The sequence below is a fragment of a genome, unplaced genomic scaffold (assembly GCF_019419815.1).
Source record: "Pyrus x bretschneideri cultivar Hongxiangsu unplaced genomic scaffold, Pyrus_bretschneideri_v1 Contig67, whole genome shotgun sequence".
Classification (NCBI taxonomy): Eukaryota; Viridiplantae; Streptophyta; class Magnoliopsida; order Rosales; family Rosaceae; genus Pyrus; species Pyrus x bretschneideri.
The window spans coordinates 1,383,355-1,409,466 of record NW_025999806.1 but is presented as its reverse complement, the minus strand read 5'-3'; the positions used below and the strand labels follow the sequence as shown (position 1 = coordinate 1,409,466).

Genomic DNA, 26,112 nt, shown 5'->3' with positions numbered 1-26,112 from the left:
TAATTATTCTTACTCATCTCCGTTGTTTCTTCAAACTCTACCTTACTCGGTGAACGATCCATTAGGTTCCTTTTAGCGAGGCAGTGGGCGATTAAAACTCTTTCTAATCGATTGTGAATTGAAACTTACTTTCAATTCTCCCGTTAGTGATAATATACTTTTAGGGCTTCCACAAACCATGGTTGACGCCTAGCAGCATGTCATGGTTACCCAAGCTAATCAGAAGAGGTGGAGAACCTATTCAGTTTTAGGATTACAAATGCAATACGGTCTTTCTCTAATACAATACTCTTGACCACATTGTTTGGTTTGATAGTTTATTCATGTCTACTATCCAATGTGAGTCTTGTGCTTATATGATTACCTTGAATGTGATTTGGAACACATTCCTAAATCTCATTCATACTTTGGCCAAAGATTCTTAATCATATCATAGAGTATTTTCCCTCAAACAGTTTGAAGGTTAGAGATCCCTTGTTGCACATTCACTTGCCTCCATGGCTAAGTGGCTTAACCCTAACGATGCCTTGGACACCCTCCTGATGGAGTGACTTTGACATAATCAAAGATTAAGGACCTAACCACAAGACAACTGTGATGCCTCAGGTCAAAAGACTAATTTGCATTATCCCAACCATGAGTTCTCATGTGACATGAATATGAGAACTCTTCGTTGATCGTGTTCAGTGAACTCATTCTCTATTAAGCACCTACGTACTTGTCTTGATGTCACACACACCAATGACTCGAGACTAGTCACTCTCCCTGAGAGAAGACATAGCACGTACTGATCTTAACGGACTGTCAATGCCCAATTGACAATCCTATGATCAGGAACGTTTAGGATGTGTCAACGAAAGAATGGTCTCATGAATTTAACTTCTTTAGATCGCATTCTTCCAATCACATATTCCTTGGACTTATCGTTTAAGCATATAACATTTATATGAGACGGCTCAAACAATAATCTTTGCCCTTTACATTTAAACTACATTAGTTTAACTTTCTGAAATGTCCGTAAAGTATCATCATATGATTGGTTTTAGGGCACATTTCCAACAATCTCCCACTTGCACTAGAGCCAATCAGCTTAGTCATCAGTGATGATACCTCTTCTGTAGTCATTTCATAAATGGCTGAGTAGTAGGCCTAGACAATGGATATCTATATGTTATCCATAGAAGCAACCTTGAGAATAACGACGTCACCATTATACATGATTCTCAATCATGTGGTTCAGTCTCTTATTTGAGTTCGGACCTTGATGAGACCTTGATTCCCTGGCTTGAGCTATCGCCCCATTAGTGTCATACACTTTCTGGTTGGAACCGAATGGAGAGTTCATGAATGAACTTTCCCATCCAAACAACAATGTTGTAAGCTTCTATATGGCAATATATTTTGCATACATGATGGAACACATTAAAGTCATTTACTTTTAACGTTTCCACCCAAATATCTCTTTAGTCATAATAAAGAGATATCTCATTATCACTTCATTCATAATGAAGAGATATTCTATGATGGATTAGATTCATAATCTAATACATTTACGCTTCCATTACGTTACTCTAATTCTTCCTCATTCTTGAGGAATCCATCCTTAGTATTTCTTAAATACCTAAGGATTCACTTGACAGTTGCCATGGTTCTGATCCTGGGCTTGCACTAATATCATCTTGTACCGTTCTAGGTACAACTTATATCAATGTTTTCATACAATATGTAATACATAAATCACCTTTCTGCGTATGCATAAAGGATTCTATTTACGCATTATTTCTTTGGGAGTCAAAGGGTACATTCCCTTTGAGAAGAACAACTTCCTAGTCTCACTAGAATTGTCATTCTAATTAAAGTTTATCATCATATGAGAAACTTCCTAGCATCTCATTGTCTATTTTAGGGATTGATATAATCCAATTATATCTTGAAATCTATCATTATAGATTTCCATCCCATGTATATAGACTATGTCTCCCATATACATTCTATCATTATAGAATGTTTAAAGTCATAACTTTAACGATGAAGAATTCCTTTCATTTTCAAAATTAATATATATCATGTATATATATTCAAATTTAGGAATATGATCAACTCCCACTAATCTTTTGTAAACCTAGTAAACAAAAGATTCATTTACATCTTTATGAGAAATCAAACAGTTGATCTTTTCTCATAAGACGCTTATAGCTCCCACTAGCTTGCTAAGATCCATGATGGATGGATCTCTACAACTGACCTGTCTTGTGATTTATAGTTTTAGACATATATTATCAAGACTATCTTAATAATGGTTTCGGAAACCCATATTATGTCCAAACCATTCAACTGAGACGGTTTATAAATCCTTCTGGACTACCTTGGAGCTTGTGGTGTAGGAACTAGGTTGTTATATTTGTTGATCATATCAAACAAATATTGCTTATTAGCACACAACCCCAAATCTTAACATGTTTAAGATTTGTCTTTCTTTCCAACTACATCTTATGGAGTTATGAAAATTTTGGAAGATCTTCTAATTGACAATCATATTGTTTTAGAAGTATATATATCCTATATATGGGTAATAGATAACATCCAACGAACTAAATTTTATTCAAGTTCGTTCTTCTCCTAATGGAGAAATTCATTATCTTATGATGCTATTTTCCTTGATATCTTTCAAGGAAACTCATCTAAAGCGTTATCTTTACTTGGATCAAATCCAAGGAGGTAAATACTTTAGACGTCTTACTCATCAACTTACATTTCTTGAATTCTTTGAAACCTTTTGCAAAGTATTCGGACTTGTGTTTATTCAAAATAAACTATAGTCCAACCGAGTGATCTTCGGTGAATGTCATACAACATGAGTAGTATTATGTTGTGGACAAGTGCCACTAACATCTAAGTGAATTAACCTCAACAATTTTGTGATTCTTTCTTCTTTCCAAAAGAATAAAGATTCGAACATTTCGCCTCTATACAATTTTAACAAGAAGGTATTGGATCCGGATCTAACGATCCAAAGCATCCATCTATGACCAACTCGTAACTTATGTTTTAGAGGTATCACAACTCAGTTGGGATTAGTCACTACCTTGCAACCTTTTGGGTTTTAAGCATCATCGTATTCTAAACAGTTAAACTACCACATCATCTCTACTATAGAGACAACCAATTAAATTACAATAATCTAATTATTGACTAATAAAGAACAATGTTTTGTCAAACAAAACATTCATCCATCTCTACTATAGTGACGGATTTAAGTTCCTTAAAATTGGAATGTAAAGACAATCTTTAGTATTTTCCAATTTCTTTGGTAGTTCATATGAGGAAGTAAGTACAATCCGCTTTCGCAGAGATCTATATTTTATTCACTTTCCGAATGTGAAGTACTTTCTCTTCTCTCATTAATCTTCTACTTCTTATTAGCACACTTTTACAACAATTGTAAAACATAGTTACTAATACAGAATCATGCATTCAAGTAGAAGAACCAACTGTTATGAACTTTTCAAGAACATTTTACAACACCTTCAAAAAGGTGTGTTCTTGACACTTGCAAGATATTTCTTGCAAATACCCCTTCCAATGTCCATCCTTTCATAAAGAAAGTTTGTTCCCTTGGAGTTATTTTGCCTTCTTCATTTGACTTCCCTTTTGATTACAATAGTCATGGTCCCTAAACTCCCACTATCTCTCTTGAAACTTATTTCAAATGTGTTATACACATCATACGATTTGGAGAGCGTGCGGTTATTGTTCACTATATAGTTTACAATAAACTTAGTGAACCATTAGGATAGGGACACAAAGGTGAAGTCCTTGCCTAGTTTCCGTCTCGTTAAGTGTTTTAACACTTCAACACTCAATGATTCAAAATCATCATAAGTCCATATAAATGGACTATTTTTGTCAACCAACCATTATGTTCTAAACATAATAACAAACTTTCAAGAGTTGTTCAAGGCAACTCTCATTTCTTCATACAACAATTTGTAAGTGAAGAATCATGGCTCATAAAGTGTCCATGCCCTTGTGCTTACTTCAAAAGTTCCTTGTTTATGTAACAAAGAAACAAGCACTAAAGTTTGTGTTAATTAAGGGTTGTTCAAAGCAACTCTTAATTCTTCATACAACAATTTGTATTTGAAGAATTATGACATTAAAAGAGTTGTCCTTCTCATGTTAGACTTATCTAAAATATTCTTCCAATGATACATTATCAATAGGAAGATTGTGAGGATGAGACTACTTAGTTACATCTACAAGCCATTAAAGACAATCTATGGGATTGTAGAACTAAGTCCGAAAATTAAAGCATTCGGCTTTTCTTTGTCAAGTTTTGGATAGCGTTCGCAAATATATATTGGTAAACAAATACATAACGAATATAAATTGATTGATTTTAAGCCATTTGATTCGGGTCTTTAAATCAAATAGCACCACCCACTATTTTTGGCAAATTCCATATCCCTCATCGGAATTCGAGAGTTTTATTGAACTCTTAGCGGGGTATGGGAGACTCACCATTACCAAGCCCACCTCACGATGATACGATGTTGGTTAGCAAAAATAATGATGAGAGAATAACGCTTTACTCATTTACAACGTTTGTAATTACCCATCTTGTTTGGCCTCTAGAGAATGTTGCCTCACGATGATACGATGTTGGCACTATTGCACTTAGTTAAGTTATTCCCACCATGCTTAGTTTGTGTAGGGGTTCAAGAATAGCCTCACAATGATATGATGTTGGCCATCCTCGTTGCCTACACTCACCTCATCATATGCGTATAGACTCCTCCTGAATGTAAGCATGCACTTTGTACTCCCCCATGATAGGGTGAAGCCGGTGTACAAGTCACAAACGATTGGAGCCTACCACGGTGGAAGGCCACGAAGAGATATTCAAAGCATCTCTAACTTATCAACTTAATATTGATTTGGTTGAGGGTTTTTAGGTCTCATCACATATAAACATACATTTTAATCCAATTAAAACATTTTGGTCCTATTACAACTATTGGTCCATATGATTGATTTAGTAGTATATAATACTCCCACTATGCTTTTAAAACGGTTTTTAAAGCAAGACTATATGGTACTACTAACATAAGATTTGCATTCATTGATGGACTATATAGTTGCCTTAGGGCCTTAGGATGACTATGAACCTTTGATTCGATTCAAACACGAGCCTAGTGTTGAATCTCGGTCTAGGGATGGAGATTGATTTTAGTTACGCGTTTAATCACATTAAGGCGTGTTGTCTTATTGGGCGTTGGACCCAACTACTCCAATTTCATGCATATCGAATAAAACAAGAAAGGAGTACTTCAAAGTAAATAAGAGCTTATGCTCTTTTACAACAATTGATCAAATCAAATTACTTTAAAGTAAAGAACAGCTTATGCTCTTTTACAACAATTGATCATATCAAATTACAACCAAAATTTAATCTACACATTCCCATGGTTCAAACAAATTTGAAACGGCCTTTCACATAGCTCAATTACCGTAGGCTAAGGTTCATAATCACCCTTTCTTTAATTAATTAACGCTTTAACTAATTAAACTTGAATGCAACATTTTCATTTGGTTTTTGTATCCATAGAATTGATTTAAATGGAGCTAAATGAAATGAAAATCCAATTCTCATTTAAAGAGACAAAACAATTTTGTTCTCTACCTAATTTGGGCCAAAATGCTATGACCTCAACTTGTTTGGGCCATAGTACAATTAACCTCAACTTTTGGGTTATTTTGCAAAAACTTAAACTTTTGGTGTCACTTTGTAAAAACACAAAAGTCCACTACTTCATGTAATTACAACTAGAACCCAAAAATTTCCACAAAAAATAAAACTTCATTAAAGGAGCAAAACAATTTGTCTTTTTAGTGATTTTGGACCTTTACGTAAAAACGTAAACTTTTGGGTCAAAATGCAAATACACAAAAGTATCAAAACTTTATATAATTGCACAAAAGCCCCACAAGGACCCTAATTGAGTAGGGTGGCCGGCCATTTGAAACAAAATGTATAAAAATTTCAAAGTTTTTGTAAGTTGGGTGTGTGTAATGGAATAAATCATTACACACCAACCCACTAAAATTTCTTTAATTTTTCAAAATAAATATCTAATATATTTAAACATAAGAAATATTTCAAAACAAAAACTTTATGAAATAAATCAAAACTTTGAATCAAAACACCAAACATTTTGTTCTTGGCAAGAACATATCAAGAACAATGAAGAACATTCATGAAAACCCATAAGAGCTCCATGAACATTCTTCACCCAAAAACATACCAAAACCACTCAAACTTAAGGGAAATAACATACAACCATACTAGGGTACATAGGGGTTCCAAAAGTCACTTTAAAACACTTTTAACAAGTCAAACAAGAACCCAAAAATCCACCCTTTGGATTTGGCCGAATTTCCCCAAAAACATGGCACCAAATTTTAGCTCCAAAATTCATGCTCATATGAACTACATCTACAACATTTGAGATGGCAAATTTTCTAACAAAATTTACATTCAAAGAAGCAAGAATAAAGCTTGTAACAATTACAACATTCAAATCACAAACTATGAACTACAAAACCCAAAAGGATTCACCAACTACTAGACTTAGGCTCTTGATACCACTTGAAGGAAGATTTGTGAAAAACATGTTCATTTAAGCAACATCAATAGCATGCAATTAACAATTAAAGGCGGAATCATGCTTGTATGCACTTAAAAACAAAACATTTACCCATGAAATTCAAAGCCTAGTAGATAGGTGAACCAAGACTCAACTCAAAACAAAGTGAGTTGAGAAATCAATACCTTTGTAGATTCCTCTTTGCATAAGCAAAGGCTAATCACCCAAAGAGAGGGCCTTCATTCCTTGCATCTTAGATCCATGGATTTGGATGGATGAAAAGGTTTCTCCAAGTTCCCAAAATTGAGAACCTCTAATTATTCATCACCAAGGCATAATGAAGAAGAAATGAGTGACCTTGGAGGAGTTTGATTGCTAGATGATCCCTCCAAGGTTGGCCGAAATTTTAGAGAGAAAGGAGAGCTTGTGTTCTCATCCTTTCCCCCAAAAATAACCCTTAATGAATTTTGGCTATTAAGTCATACTTATTCCTTAATTCATTTGAGTGGCAAACTTGTAAATAAGTCCAAAACCACTCCTTCTCTAACATGGCCGGCCTAAGGGGATTTATTGGGCTATTTGGGCCTTTGTGAATCATTATTCATTAAGTTGTCATACAACTTAAGTCAATGGACTTGACGTTCGAAGCCCATTGGGCCTTAAGGTCCAAAACTATCCCGAGGTCTTTTAACGAACTCATTCGTTTGATTAATTAACATATTAATTAATCCTTGCCATTGGATAAATAATTAAACCATTTAATTATTCTTACTCATCTCCGTTGTTTCTTCAAACTCTACCTTACTCGGTGAACGATCCATTAGGTTCCTTTTAGCGAGGCAGTGGGTGATTAAAACTCTTTCTAATCGATTGTGAATTGAAACTTACTTTCAATTCTCCCGTTAGTGATAATATACTTTTAGGGCTTCCACAAACCATGGTTGACGCCTAGCAGCATGTCATGGTTACCCAAGCTAATCAGAAGAGGTGGAGAACCTATTCAGTTTTAGGATTACAAATGCAATACGGTCTTTCTCTAATACAATACTCTTGACCACATTGTTTGGTTTGATAGTTTATTCATGTCTACTATCCAATGTGAGTCTTGTGCTTATATGATTACCTTGAATGTGATTTGGAACACATTCCTAAATCTCATTCATACTTTGGCCAAAGATTCTTAATCATATCATAGAGTATTTTCCCTCAAACAGTTTGAAGGTTAGAGATCCCTTGTTGCACATTCACTTGCCTCCATGGCTAAGTGGCTTAACCCCAACGATGCCTTGGACACCCTCCTGATGGAGTGACTTTGACATAATCAAAGATTAAGGACCTAACCACAAGACAACTGTGATGCCTCAGGTCAAAAGACTAATTTGCATTATCCCAACCATGAGTTCTCATGTGACATGAATATGAGAACTCTTCGTTGATCGTGTTCAGTGAACTCATTCTCTATTAAGCACCTACGTACTTGTCTTGATGTCACACACACCAATGAATCGAGACTAGTCACTCTCCCTGAGAGAAGACATAGCACGTACTGATCTTAACGGACTGTCAATGCCCAATTGACAATCCTATGATCAGGAACGTTTAGGATGTGTCAACGAAAGAATGGTCTCATGAATTTAACTTCTTTAGATCGCATTCTTCCAATCACATATTCCTTGGACTTATCGTTTAAGCATATAACATTTATATGAGACGGCTCAAACAATAATCTTTGCCCTTTACATTTAAACTACATTAGTTTAACTTTCTGAAATGTCCGTAAAGTATCATCATATGATTGGTTTTAGGGCACATTTCCAACAAACCCAACATAACTTTTGAGAAAAATTCAAGCGAATTAGAAGATTGGGAAAGAGCTTCCAATTCAAGAACTTCTCTATGTATATCGGCACAGCTAGATTCCAATGGTTGTTCACTATTCACATCTTGACCATCACCACATGGTTGTTCATTTAACGTTTGGTCAATCTGTCCCAATTGAATTTCCAACTTGGTAAGTGCAATGGAATGTTCTTGAATCATGCTACTCATTGATTGTTGAAAATTGTGAAGTGCTTTGAGCAAGTAGATCCAAAGTGTCCTCCAATGAAGTGTCAAAGGGGGCCTGTTGTGGGGGAGGTGCAAATGTTTGATTTGGAGCTTGTATATTGTTCCAAGAGTCATGATTAAGGTCTACTCCAAATAAGGCTATATGTGTTTGATAATGAATGTATTGGCCTTTGGTTGGATAAACTTATGAGGTGTGAATGTTCTCGGACAAATGTAGGAAATTCATCTCTCCTTGGACATAATTGAAAAGGATGACCAGTCTTGGCACCTAATGAACATACACCATACATCTTTTTATACCACCTGAAATCAAAACAAGCTAAATTGTAAATGAAAAATCTAAACTACGAAAATAAAAACAAAAAAGGTTTATAAGGCAAGCAATTAGAGAGGACTGAAGTCAGTCCCCGGCAACGATGCCAAAATTTTATCGTGTTCCTTTCAAGTGAAAATATAAGGATAGTATAATGGCACAAGTAAAGGTGTTGAATCACATGGACTGATTAGTACTCTACAAATTACTAGCTTTATGTTAACCCTAACTAAACAATGAAACTAACAAATTAAATTTAGATTTTTGAATTGGAAACTAAAATAACTTACAAATGGAAGAAAGATATAGATAAATGATAGGTTGATTCAGAAATAATGGGAATGGAACTAGGGATACCGATTTCACCGTTACAAGCCAATTCCATGAAAATTAAGTCAAAACGCATTCAACTCTCCAATCTGCAACTAGGGTTTGTTTTACTCATTTATGATCATCCATTTAATGTGTGGTTTTGATCAAGTACTCCTAATCTGCAACCTAGTTGTGATGTTCAACTTAGATTACCAAATAAGAATCCATTAAGAACAAGAAAACTTCCAAGAACCAAAGAAATCACATGGCATGATGTATGCATAGCAATTTCTTCATTCATTCACATGTCTACAAAGATTAAGCATGATGTGTACCACAACCTTGATCAAATAATTCATAAGCAGCCCTAATGGTGATCAAACATTAAGATTAACTAACAAATTATACTATAAAATCAGTGAATGAAACAAGAACACATATTGGTAATTTGAATACTTTAACTTAATAACATAGAGTAGGTTTGCAAGGTTACATTGAATTCCCCAGCTATGAACTTAATTACACAACATTATTACAAAATATATAAATATCAAGAACACCATGAGTGAAATTAAAGTTCATAAAAGAAACCCCCTTAAAGCAATTCTAATGTTGAACTTCTCCAAGAACAGTGCGGCTATGTGGTTTCTTTAGTGGCTGCGGATGGTGAATGGAGAAAGGATTTTGTTTCTGGAAGAAAGGCCAAAGAAAGAGAAGAGAAAGAGTTATGGGCGTCCCCAAGGGGAAGCTTGTGTAAAAGTGGCTGAAACTCTCAATTTTATAAGGTTAAAGAGGCTATTATAGAATGCCAAGACATCCCAGTAATAAAGCATTTATTTCAAACGTTTTTTGCTATTATTGGTCTCTTAAAGGGCCATATTCATCTCCATTTTCAATTGTACACTTTGAATCTTTCTCTACATCAGAATCCTTATTTAATTCTCCGCTTTCAGCACCATTTTGCCTTATGTAACTTCAATCGGCTCTAAAATACAATTAACTGCACATTAACACAAAAGAGCAAAATGCAACCAGATTAACTCAAAAATATCACTAAGAGACTAAGAATGGATGGTATAAATGTATGAAATATATGAGTTATCAACTACTAGTTCAAGTTGTTGGATATAGGAAACTATGGAAACTTCTAATTCCATTAATATGATTCAATGAGCTTTTAAGCAAAGATGTTTCCTAATATTATATCCTTCCACATAAGTTCCCGAGCATCATGAATTCATGAAAGTACTTCTTTCCTGAGATGTCGATGGTAACATAATCGAGTTTTCCTAAGTTCACCAATTTCTTGTTCCAAAAAGAAAGAAATTCAGATATGACAGAACTTGTGATAATTAATTCATACCATACAAACACATGTCTACTGTCGATGGTAACAAAATCGAGTTTTACTAAGTTCACCAGTTTCTTGTTCCAAAAATAAAGAAATTCAGGCACGACAGAACTTGTGATAATTAACTCATACCATATAAACACATGTCAACACAAAAATGTTAGAACTTCAAGTTCTTAACATTATTTATATATTGAACTTGAGGTCAAAACATAGACATATATACTCAAAATTTATTCTTGATAGCGAGACTATTAGAACTTTTAGGTTTTTATTTTTAGAATTCATGCCCATACTTAAGTTGTACATGGATTAAAAAACTTATGGCCCTCATTTACAAGAATCAAGGAACTTCTAGCCCTCATTTATTAGTCTGCAAACTGAGGCGCATATGGCCGTCATTTTAATTTAATTGAGCAAATGTTGTTCTCTCAACTTATTAAAAAACTTTAGCTTTTAATTTTAATCAAGGAACTTCGGGACCAATTTTTTATATGATGAGGATCAAGGAACTTCAAGTCCGATCTTTTCATATGATGGAACTTCAGGTTCAATCATTGTATATGATGAGGATCAAGAAACTTCATGTTCTTGTTTGATCAAGGAACTTCGGGTCTTGTATATACTCATCATAATAAAATGTATTACAATAAGTAAATTAAAGCAGAGGGCGGTAATTACAGCCACAATAAACAAATTTCTTTAAATAAATAAAGATTGTGACAAGGGTTTTAATTCAGCATCATTCACATAAATATCAAAATTTAAAGATAATAATTGTTATTATAAGAAGGGTGACAATGTCGCGCCATTCGTATATATATAAATTTATGAAGGGTGAGGATGGTCAATCTGTAGTATTCATACTATAATCTAGAGTGTAAGATGAGCGATTATACTGCACCAATCATATTGATAATAAGATTAATAATGATAAGGAAAAAGTAAGTACTAACTTACTATACTTTTCTCTCTCTTTCTAACAGTGGTTATTTATCAACGGTAATGTTTGAGAATTACAGAAATATCAAACCGTTAGGGTATTGACAAGGGGGTAATGAACAACTACAATGAAAAAAGTGTTTCCATCCGAGGTTAGGAAGTTGGAGTTTAACCTGGCCGCCAGTTTTTCTGTGAATTTCAAGTCTATAATAGTACTTTTGAAGATCGAGAATGAATTAACCGTTGGATCTTTCTGGAATTTTGATATGTTATAGGAGAGAGGATAAGGAACAACTTCTATGAAGGACAAATTTCTATTTGAGCATAGTAAGTTAGAATTGTAGGGCTCGTAGGACGATTGTTGGTTATTCTACGAGTTTCAGGTTTATAGTAGTATTTTTAAGATCTAGAATGAATTAACTATTGGATCTTTCTGGGATTTTGATATGTTATAGGAGAGAGGATAAGGAACAACTTCTATGACAGACAAATTTCTATTTGAGCACAGGAAGTTAGAGTTTTAGAGCTCATAAGAAGACTGTTGGTTTTTCTGCGAATTTCAAGTTTGTGCCTTTTTTGCTTCTACAAATAATTATATACAGTCATAGAACAAGATATATATTTGGTCTAAGAAAGTTATGAGGATAAAATAAAAGGATTTGCTTATCTATAAGATTCCAACCGACTAAGATGGAGGTAGGTAGTGCTTCACTGAATTTATTCTACTGACACGAGAGCTTCTCATGCTGATAATGTATTGTGAAATTAAGGTATGTGTGCAGTGGAATAAAGTAAATAAAACACAATATTTATGAGGTTTGGCAGGTGTGCTTATGTCCTGGGGGTAGCACTAGTATTTTATTTATTTATTATTTGAAATGATAGGAGTACAAAATAACTCTCATTATTTTCACTCTTCTCTCTAGTATTTTCTCTTTTCTTTGCTTTGCTACTTATGTTTCTTTTATTTGTTAGCGGCCTTGGCCTTCATTATATAGGCAAATGAATAAGTAATGATATCGTTGCTTATACATACATGATGTCATTACTTGCATTACTCAAACTAAATAATGAAATAATGAACATTCATATTTACAACAATGACATAAAAATAGTTTACATGTAATTATGCTGACAGGTGTTAAGTCAAAGCACTTTAATTAAATATTTAAAAGTTTAATTGAAAAACTATTGATGTGTAGTAAAAAATTATAAAGATAAACTTGAAGAAGGGAAAGGAGTCCTCGAATTTGATTGAGGGTAGGGAGGCCTTGGAGCTTTCGCTTTGACTATGAATAACGGAGAATCGGTGAAAGTGACATCACTTTTTTGGAAATTCTCAAGGTTTTGGATTTGTAATGGAAAATCCTGAATGTGTAGATTAGTAGATTTGCCTCTGAAGCTGCAGTTGGGTTCTTCTCCATTTGCTCTCGGAAATGGCCGACGAAAAAGAAGCTGCAGGAAGCGGTGGCAACCTGGTTTTTGCAGTTAACGGGGAGAGGTTTGAGCTCTCGACCCTTGACCCTTCCACCACTCTCCTCGACTTCTTGCGTTCTCACACCACATTCAAAAGTGTCAAGCTCAGCTGCGGCGAAGGTCTTAATACTCTCACTCTCTCTCTCTCTCTCTCTCTCCGTCATTTGCCCGAATACCCTTCTTCCTTGTTCATATGCTGACTGGAAGGCGGATCGCTATGCTTGTAGCTTTATATCATTTTATGATCAAACATTGCGATTTTTCTTCAATGGTACGTAGTACCGAGTTGTACGGGAAATGAATGAATGATGGAGATTGAAAATGCAAAGATTTATATACTTGTGGAAATGAAATTTGACGGCTAAATCAAAACTTGTTAGTCACTCGCTTTCGCGGTGAACAAACTATAATTTCAGGAGTTCAGTTGATGATATGCACAAAACATTACCTTAGTAATCATATTAGATTAGGTTGATGATATGCACAAAGTTGGATAATTTTTATGACATGCACTTAAAAGATTGGCTGCAGGTGGTTGCGGTGCTTGTGTTGTGCTTCTGTCCAAGTACGACCCTGTTGCGGACCAAGTGACAGATTTTACTGTAAGTTCATGTCTCACTCTGCTTTGCAGTGTAAATGGAGGTTCCATTACAACATCCGAAGGCCTTGGAAATCTCAAAGACGGGTTCCACCCAATTCACCAAAGGATTACTGGTTTCCATGCTTCTCAATGTGGCTTTTGTACTCCTGGCATGTGTGTTTCACTCTTTGGTGCTCTGGTCAATGCTAAAAAGACGAATAGACCTGAACCCCCTCATGGGTTCTCCAAGCTGACTGTTTCCGAAGCTGAAAAGTCTATTGCAGGTAACCTCTGTCGATGTACTGGGTATCGATCAATTGCTGATGCCTGCAAGAGTTTCGCAGCTGATGTTGATATGGAGGATTTGGGGTTCAACTCTTTTTGGAAGAAGGGAGAGAGTAAGGAAGTAAAGATAAGTAGATTGCCCCTATATAACCATAACGATGACATCTGTACATTTCCGGACTTCTTAAAAAATGAAATCCGCTCTTCTATGTCTTTGGATCCAAAGAGATATTGCTGGTACATTCCTGTTAGAGTTGAGGAGCTTCAAAACTTATTGACAGCTACTGATTTTGATAATGCGGACGATATGAAATTAGTTGTTGGAAACACAGGGACGGGCTATTACAAGGAGCTAAAGCGCTATGACCGATACATTGATCTCAGATATGTTCCTGAATTATCAATTATTAAGATAGATCCGACAGGGATTGAGTTTGGAGCAATTGTAACAATATCTAAGGTTATTGAAGCTTTGAGGAAGAAGGACAACGGTGAATCTCCATCAAGAGGTGAGGTTGTGTTGAAAAAAATTGCCAATCATATGGGGAAAATTGCTTCAGGGTTCATCAGAAATACAGCTAGTATAGGAGGGAATTTGGTGATGACACAGAGAAAATGCTTTCCTTCAGATATTGCTACAATACTTCTTGCTGTGGATTCAGAGGTAAATATAATGGATGGTTCTAGATCTGAAACGATTATGTTGGAGGATTTTCTGAAACAGTCTCCACTGGATCCAAAAAGTGTACTTCTAAGTGTTAAAATCCCAAAATGGGAAGCAGTTAGAAACGTTTCTCCAGAAACCAACACTGTATTGCTGTTTGAAACCTATCGAGCTGCACCAAGACCCCTAGGAAACGCATTGGCTTATTTAAATGCTGCCTTCCTAGCTGAAGTATCGTTTTGTAAGATTTCCAATGGAATTATGGTGGATAATTGTCGTCTGGCTTTTGGTGCTTATGGAACTAAACATGCAATTAGAGCAAGAAAGGTTGAGGAACTTTTAACTGGGAAAGTGCTGAGTCCTGGTGTTCTGTATGACGCTATTAAATTAGTTAAAGATGTTGTGGTTCCCGAAGAAGGAACTACAAGCCCTGCTTACAGGACAAGCTTGGCTGCTGGTTTTCTTTTCGAGTTCTTTAGCCCCTTAATTGACAGTGAATATGATATTTCCAATGATTTCTTGGGAACTACTTTGTTGGCCGATTCTTCTAAGTTAAAAAGGAACCAAGGTGCTAATAAGAAGATGACAACTGTTCTGTCATCTGCTAAACAGGTGCTTGAATTAAGTACAGAGTATGATCCGGTTGGTAAGCCAATTACAAAATCTGGAGGTCTCATACAAGCTTCAGGTTAGTTATCCAACTTATCCTTCACGTTATTATAGGGATGTCTAATCACTAGCATCCTTTTTAATGTTCTCTTTGGTGCTAATTAAATAAGGAAACAGAAAGAACAGGAATTTTTTTGGGGTGTTTGGGGGTGGTTGGGACTAGCAGACCATGCCCTACAGCCCGAACAAAACAAACAAGACACAACCACTCTAAAAATTGCTAACGAACTAAGAGGATATCAGCTTCCAAATATAGACATTTTAAGGAAGCAGAGTTTCCTTTGAACTCTGGGGAAACAGAAGCCTAAAGGGCTGGCAAACAACAAATGCTATCCCAAAGCTCCACTAAACCAGCTCCCACAGAATCTTCAATAATCCTTCTATTCCTCTTCATCCAAGCCCCCCAAAACAAAGTGAGGATCATACTGCCTCACATAACCTCAGCTTTCTTTCCCTTCCAGACCATATTGTGAGCCCACATACCTTAAAGCTTTATATCCCTCCCAAACCAACTTCAGCCACAGACCCGAAGTTAAACGAAGAAATATATGATCAACAGATTCCGAATATGACTTCCATAAAATACACCGGTGAGGCAACAAGCAATGATTGTCTCCATTTTTTTGGTATTGGACTTAGTTTGCAGTCGTGTTCTCTGCTCCAAAATGTTCCTTTTTGTCTAGCTGAGAAAATTGTAGTATGATATACTTGATATATTTTTCTCGCCGGCCGGTCATGTTGCATACCTAAAAGTATTGAGGGCTTTGAGGGCTTGAATTATAAACTTACAATATGCTTATTGAAAGGTCTCATTTGCCATCTTTTGAGATCATTCTTTAATATAAGAAACAAAATCTTAATGAAACCAATATTGGCAGAATATAAACTAATGACCAGTTGTGGACAATTAGTTCACTTGCTATATAGTATTGTGTCCTCCTCCCGTCGTCTCTCTATCTCTCTGTAATTATATTATATATACGTGTGTGGGTATTTGTATAATTTCTGAACAGATCATGTTTAAACTTTTATGGCACCGAGTTTTGGTTGACCTTTTGTCTTTTTGTTTTTTTCTTAATCCAACTATGTATCTTTTCCATTTCTTTTATATGTTTTCTTGAGTGCTTTTAATTCTTGAGAACAAAAGTACTTATCTCATTCATGACCATCAAATTGTAGGTGAGGCAGTCTATGTAGACGACATTCCGTCTCCGAAAAATTGCTTACATGGAGCGTTCATTTATAGTACAAAGCCTTTGGCTAGAGTGAAGAGAATAAATTTTGAACCTAAACGACATCCAGAAGGAGTTGCTGCACTTATATCTTTTAAAGATATTCCCAAGTCTGGGGAGAACATAGGGTCTAAGACTGTATTTGGTACAGAACCTCTTTTCGCTGACGATCTTACCGAATGTGCTGGTCAGCGTCTTGCTTTCGTGGTAATTCCACGATCCTGTGATTATATTTAACAATCTTAGTTTGAATGAATGCCAAACTACAAAAATGCTTTTTCTTCTTTCTTTGGATTGTGTGTCAATTTACTCATCAAAAAAAAATTCTGTAGGTAGCCGATACGCAGAAACATGCAGACTTGGCTACAAACTTTGTGGTGGTTGATTATGACATGGAAGATATAGACCCACCTATTCTATCAGTCGAAGAGGCAGTTAAGAGATCTAATTTTTTTGAGGTCCCTCCTTTCTTGTATCCGAAACAGGTTGGTGACATATCAAATGGAATGGCTGCAGCTGATCACAAGATTATTTCTGCTGAGGTACTTGAAATCAATATAACATTCTTTCTTTTTCCCAGTCCCCTTCCCACACTAATGTTCTGCCCTGTTTCTGATCCTTGTAATGTGGGTTTTCGATATTCAACGTTGTTCCTTGGTTTTATTCATATACATGAAAAGGCCATCCGCTAACTTACAAATCCGTGCATATTTGGCTTTCAGATCAAACTTGGTTCACAATACTATTTCTACATGGAGACACAAACTGCCCTTGCTGTGCCAGATGAAGACAACTGCATGGTGGTTTACACTTCAAGTCAGTGCCCTGAGATTGCACACTCTTCAATTGCAAAATGCCTTGGTATTCCTGAAAATAATGTTCGTGTAATTACAAGAAGGGTTGGAGGGGGCTTTGGTGGAAAGGCCATAAAGTCCATGCCTGTGAGTATAATACCTATTGGAATCTCTATATTCCATTTTTATTACTGTTTATCTAATCGTGGACAAGGTTGTCCAGTTTAAGTGTAGACTAAGCACTTGTTATCATCACCTGTCTATGTTTATGACTTTTTTTTGTACGTGATTCCCAATGTTGAATAGAAGATAAAGGTGCTGCAATTCTGATATTTTAGGTGGCAACTGCATGTGCTCTTGCTGCACACAAATTACATAGACCTGTAAGGATGTATCTCAATCGGAAGACTGATATGATAATGGCTGGAGGAAGGCATCCCATGAAGATAACTTACAGTGTGGGATTCAAGTCTGATGGGAAGATTACTGCTCTAGATCTTGAGATATTAATAAATGCAGGGATTTCCCTAGATATAAGTCCAGTAATGCCAAACAATATTCTGTCTGCACTTAAGAAGTATGACTGGGGTGCTCTGGCTTTCGATTTCAAGGTGTGTAAAACAAACACTCCGAGTAGGTCTGCTATGCGGGCCCCTGGGGAGGTGCAGGGGTCTTTTATTGCTGAAGCTGTAATTGAACATGTAGCATCCACCCTTTCTATAGAAGTGGATTCTGTGAGAAGCATTAATCTTCACACCTCTCACAGCCTTGATTTGTTTTATGAGCACAGCGCTGGTGAACCTCTGGAGTATACATTACCGTTTATATGGGACAAGTTGGCCATGTCTTCAAGCTTTAACCCAAGGACTGAGATGGTAAAAGAATTTAATAGGTGTAATAAATGGCAGAAAAGAGGAATTTCTCGAGTACCGATATTGCATGAAGTGATACTGAGGCCAACTCCAGCAAGAGTAAGCATTTTTGGTGATGGGTCTGTTGTCGTTGAAGTTGGAGGAATTGAACTGGGTCAGGGGCTCTGGACGAAGGTAAGACAGATGGCAGCTTTTGCTCTTGGTTCAATTCAATGTGATGGTAGTGGAGACCTTTTGGATAAAGTACGGGTGGTGCAATCTGATACATTGAGCTTAATTCAAGGGGGATTTACTTCCGGGAGCACTACATCTGAGGCAAGCTGTGAGGCAGTTAGACTTTGCTGTAATATTTTGGTTGAGAGGTTAGCTACTCTCAAGGGGAGATTGAAGGAGCAAATGGGCTCTGTTAACTGGGAAACTCTTATTCTGCAGGTATTCTACTTGGATTCAGGGAGGGCTTATTTACACACCCGTGCTCCTTTGTTGGACTGCTACCATAACACATGTTATTTGCAGTCCCCCATAGGAGTGAGGGAAGCATGAATAGCAATGGCCTTGAAATTATTGCTGCATGACTTTTTTCTTTTTAAACATTTTTAATCAACTTATTGATTTGTTACAAATCCCTGCCATGGCGCTTCACGCACTGCATCACTCTTTTTTTCTTTTTAAACATTCAATCAATTTATTGCATTTTTCCCAAATTCATATATACATCATTGCAGTGTATTCTGTCAAAATGCAGGCATCCTTGGAAGCTGTGAACTTATCAGCAAGTTCTTACTATGTCCCTGATTTTGCTTCCATGAAGTACCTTAACTATGGCGCTGCTGTGAGTGAGGCAAGTTTGTGTTTAACAGTCTTACTTCATTTTATTCTTGTGTATTTTAGTTCTTTTGTGCCCGTTGAATTTTCAACAACCTTTTATGGATGCAATGTCATAGTGCAATGTCACAGTCGCACTATTAGGATGAGTACTAGCAATTACTATCAGTTAAAATTTCTAGAGTAGTAACAATGAAACTACTTGATCACAGGTGGAGGTAAATGTCCTGACTGGAGAAACCAGAATTCTGCGATCAGATATTATCTACGATTGTGGTCAGAGTCTCAACCCGGCTGTGGACTTAGGACAGGTTGGCATGATTAAACTTACATGCTACTCGAAGTTTTATAATGATTTTCTGTGAATTAAGATCTAGAGGCGACTCCGGTCGTATTGCATGATGTCAGATTTTATTTTTCGTATCGCGAATGCCAGTAGGTGCTGCCTGGGAGAAATCTTTCATATTCCATTGCAAGGAAAGTTGATAGTTATGTTCATTTTATACATTGTTAGGATACTTTTGGTATCTAGCGTCTTTATGATCTGTCTATTCAAGGCATTGTAGCATTTTCATCATCTAGTCGTCTTTGGAATAAGAATCACAGTTTTCAACTTTTCTGTAATCTGCTAAGATCCATAAAGCCAGTTCACTTGCTTGCAGTCGATGTGGTTTAATTAAGTTTGACAGTGCATGTTTCTTGCAGATCGAAGGTGCTTTTGTTCAAGGTATTGGGTTTTTCATGCTTGAAGAATACTCGGAAAACTCAGATGGGTTGGTGATTTCAGAAGGTACATGGACTTATAAAATTCCTACAGTGGACACCATACCCAAACAGTTCAACGTTGAAGTATTGAACAGTGGGCATCACAAAAAACGCGTGCTCTCTTCAAAAGGTATGCCATTCAAATATTTCTGAGACTCTTTCATGTTAGTACCATGCCGTGCCTTGCACACTTCTACTTATCTCAAATACAACTGATACCAGAAAAGATTTTTGTGTAAGTAAAAGTAGGCGGATTTGAAAAAACAGAGATATTATGTTATTACAAAAATTGAAAAGTCGAAAACTTTATGTTGTTGCAGAATTTGAAAGTCGAAAAATATATGCTTGCCGTATTTTTTTTAATTTTCAATTTATTACAAACGTTTCAATTTAAAGAAGTGTTTGATCGCCAAATTTGAAAAGTGTCGTGAAACACATCGAAAATCTTTTGTGCAGCTTCTGGTGAGCCACCATTACTTCTTGCGGTTTCTGTTCACTGTGCTACAAGGGCTGCCATTAAAGAATCGAGAAAACAGCTTCTCCAGTGGGGCGGCTTAGATGGATCAGCTTCGATATTCCAGTTGGATGTTCCCGCCACCATGCCAGTTGTGAAGGAGCTGTGTGGGCTGGAAACTGTGGAGAGGTACTTGGAATGGATCACTGGCAGAAACCAAGGTTCGCTCAACCGGCAAGCGGTTCGTCATTCTGTGTAAGGACACTCTTCAGATTGCTGGAGGTGGAATGGGGATGTTTTCCGTTTATATTTACGCCTTAACCAACAAGACATGATACCCTGCAAAATCAAACCCCTAAATGAAATATGGCAAAACCCAATAAGCGGGGAAGCTCGTGTGAGTAACAATAACAGCAAAACATAGGGGGTGCCGGTGGTGGCCAATTTAATCTCAGTTTAAAACACAAGCATCACCTTCACAAATATTTATTTGTATACACCAATATGGATCCCAACATAGCCCCAATGTTTAAAATTGTATCGATATTGTCCATATTTTAACGGAAATATCGGATCAAAGATTGATATAGAAAGGGGGTTGAAGACTAAACTCACTCATATCGGCAAAATTAAGCAAAAATCCGTCAATATCGAGGATGTCAGCCTATAATTCCATGAAATTGTAGGATGAAGGAGAAAACTCCATGAAAACCGTCCAATATTCACAGTTTTCAATATTATTTTTGTAATTTAATACACGTTTTTGAGTTTTGTATTACACTAGATGAATAGATTTTTCAGTATAATGATATATATATATATATATATATATATATGTAATATCTAACTTTTATACAAAATATTTTATTTCAGTATGTAAAATATCTATTCGATATCGAAACATCCGCCAACATATGCGTAAGCGTAACACATCACTTATGCATAACCGCGACCACACAGGATCCCAGCAACACCTCCCCAGATGCAACATCCAACTTAAATCACATTTATGCCAAACAAAAGACGAATCAATCAACAAAAAAAATCAATGCTAAGTGGCATCATTGAAACTTGAAATCTACGTACTTGTAAATGTACAGCACAAGATGGCAACTGTCAGGCCAAAAAAAAAAAAAAAGAATGGTGTCCTTTATTAAAATGGTTAGATCAGAGTATGGAGCCAGTTACTACTGTCATGCTCTCAGCAGAACCTCCCTTCCCCTCGAATCCGTCGAGCTAGCTCTAAATCCTTCTTCACTGGGGACACAAGAGGCAAGTGAAACCGGGTCAACTTGTAAATTTTACACAGCATTTGGAGAATAACACTTAATTAAGCAAACATTAAATTCCAGAATTACTTACTAAGAGTGACACGCCTCGCATGGATTGCACAAAGCATCGAGTCCTCAAACAGGTGGACTAAAAAATCCTCGGCTGCCTGCAAAGGTAAAAACCAATATGCGTTGCTAGTTCGTCTTCTAATAATCTACGCTAAGTTCTTCATGCACTGGCACAACAAAAGCTTTGGAGGAATGCTATAGTGGCCTATGGTTACATGGCATGCTTGGGATAATAAGAAGAACTAAATGGAATAAGCAGCTGAGGAACCATCAAATGTACTTTCATAGACGTCGATGATACCTAGGGAGGATCGCTCATCAAGCCTGCTTATTAGAACCGACAAGAATATGCTACAACTCACTGAAATTGGAAGGCAGATATTTACATTTGCATGGTAATTCTGCTACTACCAGGTGAAATTTCCATTAAAACAAATAAAACATTTATTCACCTCTTGAATTGCTTGTAAAGCCTCAGGTGTCCAACGCACGGGATCTTTAGACATATTGATGCTGATCTCTCTCACCTATAATGAAGGACGACGGTGTCAGAATTTTGTGATCAATCAACAAATTTCACTAGCAAAACTAGATCATGAAATCTAGTAGATATTATCTTCATACAAAAAGTAAACAGAAAATCTAATCACATTGTTCACAAATAAAGCTTTAACTCTGAGATTGAAAAGATGTAAAGTCCAACTTGTCTATACAATTTAAAATGCAAAATCAAATATACATCACAAGAATCAAAGAATTTGTTAAATTGGCAAGTTCACAAATATCATGAGTAGTTCTCTGATTTCTGAACAGAGAAGTGCGACTAGCTGGCGCAGCGCATAACTCCTAGCACTAAACCTATCAAACATCTATGAGCACAGAAACATGCATATGTGGGTACAAGTGTGTAATATATCAACAAGGGAGATAAGAACTCACGGTTCTGATAAATGGAGCAGCGGGGATAATCAGATTCCACGTCTTCTGGTAGTATCTGATCTCCCGAAAAGCCACGGTTCCTGGCCTGTAACGCCATTTCTTCTTCTGTGTTGGTGGAGGATTCCTCTCAGATTGCTTCTGCTTCTTTGATTGAGGTGCTACAGATGTAATAACAATAACCATTCAAAATAAACTCATTTCCACTACCATCATAACCACAACAATCATCAGTGTCAAACAAATGGAAAGATATATAGATAAACAATGAAGAAACAAAAACTTACTTTGAGGATTCCTCTCAGATCCCTTCTGCTTCTTTGATTGCGGCGCTGTAGAAGTAACAACAATCATTCAAAATCCTTTCATTTCCATTACCATCATCACCACCAGCTTCACCAGTGTCAAACAAATGGGAAAATAGATAAATAAACCATTAAGAAACACATATTTACTTGCTTGAGAATTCGTCTCAGGTTCCTGCTGCTCTTGCGATTCAGAAGCTACAACACAACAGCAATTGACATTCAAAATCAACTTCTTTCCACTATAGCATTACATTTATCACCACCATTGTTGGCAACAAACTAATCAAAAAACAGATGAGAAAAAAATAATGAAAAAACATATTTACTTCTCTGAGAACTCCTCTCAGATCTCCTCCGTGGTGCAGATGGATCCTTCAATTTATTGAAAATAAATAAATTAGGAATGTCAGAATTACAGATACGAAATTTTTCTTCAATGGATCAAGGATAAGTGATTAAGTTTCAAGGGCCTTAACTATTAGGATTTTAACTCAAGAAGGTTAGATCCAATGGGAAATTAGACATAAACCAATAATATAACACTAAACTAAGTGCGTGGCTTAAATATTTTAATGGTATTTTTAATTTATATACATATTTTATTTACCGCCCTTTTTCTTAGCAGCCAATCAGAGAAAATTAGAGGATTTCATGAAAATAAAAAAAACTAAGCAAAACTCCGTTTGGGCAACAAGAAAATTACTAACAAGAAATGAAGTGCGAGAAAGAGAATACCGTTTGTTTTGCAGTCGACGCCGCCGAGGTTCCGCCAGTACCTGGAGAAAATGACAAAAATTAGGGTTTCGGAAACGAAAAAATCAAAATCCTCAACCCGCGCACACAGATCCAACAAAATCCATACATGAAGAGAGAGAGACAGAGAGAAGGGTACCAGCAGCAGCTTCTTTGGGAGTTGACGATTTTCTGGCGACGGATTTCTTGTGGGCAGTGTGCTTAATCCTCGCCATTGGCGTCGAACTCCGAGAACCAAAAGGGAAAATAAAAGTCAATATTTAAGGTGATTGCATTTTGATTTGGCGTCCGCTTAGAACAAAACAAAAAATCCCATCCGTTTCTTCCCGCTTCCTGCCAGTAAAAATGAAAAGCCTCCCGCTCCTTTACATTTTTCAATTTTTCATTATTCAAACAAAACCAGATACTTTTTTTTTTTCTTTTTTTTTTTTTTTGAACAAATAATATTATATACACTAAGAGCAACTTCAGCGTTAGAGCCTCCCCAGGCTATTCACTATTCAATCCACCTGGTAAACAGTAACTGCTCTTAATGAACAGTAATCGTCTTTTGCATTTCCACCGTTACACTTCAATAACCCTGGCAATAGGTAATAAAATATTAGTAATTTTTTTTTATAAAATAATACAAAATAATTTTAATTGTAATTTCGGATAAGATTTTTAATCGTTCTCGTTGCGTCACGTGTCATTATCCAAAGTATTATTAAATAATACAAAATAATTTTATTTGTAATTTCGGATAAGATTTTTAATCGTTCTCGTTACACCACTTGTCTTAAAATCCGAAAAGACAATTATTGGGGATGGATTTCCGATAAGATTTTTAATCGTACTCGTTGCGCCACGTGTCATTATCCGAAAATACAATTATTGGTGAGGATTTCTGATAAGATTATTAACCAATCACATTGTGCCACGTGTCATATTCTGTTTACAATCTTTGAGGATAGATTTCCATCAGATTTTTAACGAATGATGGCATGACATGTGTCATTATCCGAAAATACAATTATTGGTGATGGATTTCTGATAAGATTAGTAACCAATCACGTCGTGCCACGTGTCATAATCTGTTTACAATATTTGAGGATAGATTTCCATAAGATTTTTAACGAATGACGGCATGCCACGTGGCATTATCTACAACTTAATCCTTTCTGAATCCTCCATATAATCCACTATCCATCCTCACAAATCTCACACCAATTTTCTCAAGATCTCTATCATTATTCATAGTTTATGCTTCCTTTTTCACAAAAATTTGTATCATTATTCATAGTTTCTGCTTCTTTCTTACAATGTCTTCTTCTTCCTTAAGGATGATATGGGAACTCGATCAAGAAGAGAAAGAATTGTTTAACCAATCAGAAGGAATGTTCAATCTCCAGGTGGCAAAAAATGAGAGGGAAGAAGATAAGGAGCGTAGAAGGAGAGATGACGAAGTAAGAATGGGCAGAGCCTCACATTCCTGTCGAGTCATCAAAGTTGTGGCTCAGATCTGCAGGCCCAGCCATTCCAAAAACCTTGATAGAAGCAAGCAACGACGAGGTATGGAACTCTTGGACAATTATTTTGTCCCTAATAGTGCATTCCCTGATACGTACTTTAGACGTCGTTTTAGAATGGAACGACATTTGTTCAACAAAATCATGATTGTTGTTTGCAACCATGATTCTTACTTTGTGCAAAAGAATGATGTTTTTGGTGCTATGGGTCTCCTTCCTCAGCAAAAAATTAATGCTGTCTTGCGGATGCTTGCATATGGAGCATCTGCAGACCAAGTGGATGAGATAACGAGGATGGGGAAATCAACCATTCTTAAGTCCCTACTGAGGTTTTGCGGAGCAATCGAATCTATCTACACCGCAGAGTACCTCCGAAAACCTACAAACATGGACTTGGAACAGCTTCTGAAAAAGGCCAAGATGCATGGTTTTCCTAGGATGATTGGAAGCATTGATTGTATGCACTGGACGTGGAAAAACTGTTCAAGTGCATGGCAAGGCGCTTATGGGGACAGAAAATGAGCAAAAGTATCATTTTGGAGGCAGTGGCATCTTTTGATACATGGATTTGGCACGCCTTTTTCGGGGTTCCAGGAGCTCAAAATGACATCAACGTCCTTACCTAATCCCCAATGTTCAATGATGTCCTGCAAGGAAAGGCACCAAAAGTCACGTATGAGGTCAACGGACATATGTACGACGGGCCATACTACCTAGCTGACGGCATTTATCCAAGGTGGTCAACATTTGTTAAAACAGTGCCACGTCCGCAAAGTGCAAAGGAAAAACACTTTGTAAGCTGTCAAGAGGGGTGCAGGAAGGATGTGGAGCGTTGTTTCGGTATCCTCCAAGCTCGATGGGCGATCGTCAGAGGTGCTACCAGATTGTTTGATGTAAAGTCGCTTCGATCCATCATGATGATGTGCATCATTCTTCACAACATGATTGTGGAAGATGAGTACGATTATGAAGCCGTTGATGAATATGAGCCAGACACGATGAACAATTCAAGAACACGT

The 26,112-nt window shown here is 36.5% G+C and overlaps 2 protein-coding genes across 3 annotated transcripts; one reads left to right on the top strand and one right to left on the bottom strand.

The window, feature by feature from the left end:
* Positions 1 to 12,866: 12,866 nt before the first annotated feature.
* On the top strand, positions 12,867 to 20,858 carry LOC103937039 (abscisic-aldehyde oxidase). Of its 2 annotated transcripts, none has more exons than XM_048573368.1 (10): positions 12,867 to 13,228; positions 13,640 to 15,325; positions 16,486 to 16,745; positions 16,871 to 17,080; positions 17,261 to 17,479; positions 17,671 to 18,636; positions 18,950 to 19,045; positions 19,242 to 19,340; positions 19,735 to 19,924; positions 20,251 to 20,858. In XM_048573368.1, exons 1-10 carry the CDS (start codon positions 13,069 to 13,071, stop codon positions 20,505 to 20,507), a joined length of 4,143 nt encoding a protein of 1,380 aa, XP_048429325.1. In that variant the 5' UTR covers positions 12,867 to 13,068; the 3' UTR covers positions 20,508 to 20,858. The 2 variants fall into 2 exon arrangements, with proteins under 2 accessions (XP_048429325.1, XP_048429326.1); XM_048573369.1 differs by having other exon boundaries at positions 13,108 to 13,228; positions 13,629 to 15,325.
* A 422-nt stretch (positions 20,859 to 21,280) lies between these two features.
* Positions 21,281 to 23,944, bottom strand: LOC103937036 (histone H3-like centromeric protein cnp1). The gene is made up of 9 exons (XM_009346943.3): positions 23,725 to 23,944; positions 23,568 to 23,608; positions 23,159 to 23,204; positions 22,980 to 23,027; positions 22,812 to 22,856; positions 22,528 to 22,685; positions 22,041 to 22,115; positions 21,611 to 21,686; positions 21,281 to 21,505 (listed from the first exon to the last, which is right to left on the bottom strand). The coding sequence occupies exons 1-9, from the start codon at positions 23,798 to 23,800 to the stop codon at positions 21,450 to 21,452; spliced, it is 621 nt and encodes a 206-aa protein (XP_009345218.2). The 5' UTR covers positions 23,801 to 23,944; the 3' UTR covers positions 21,281 to 21,449.
* Positions 23,945 to 26,112: the final 2,168 nt, after the last annotated feature.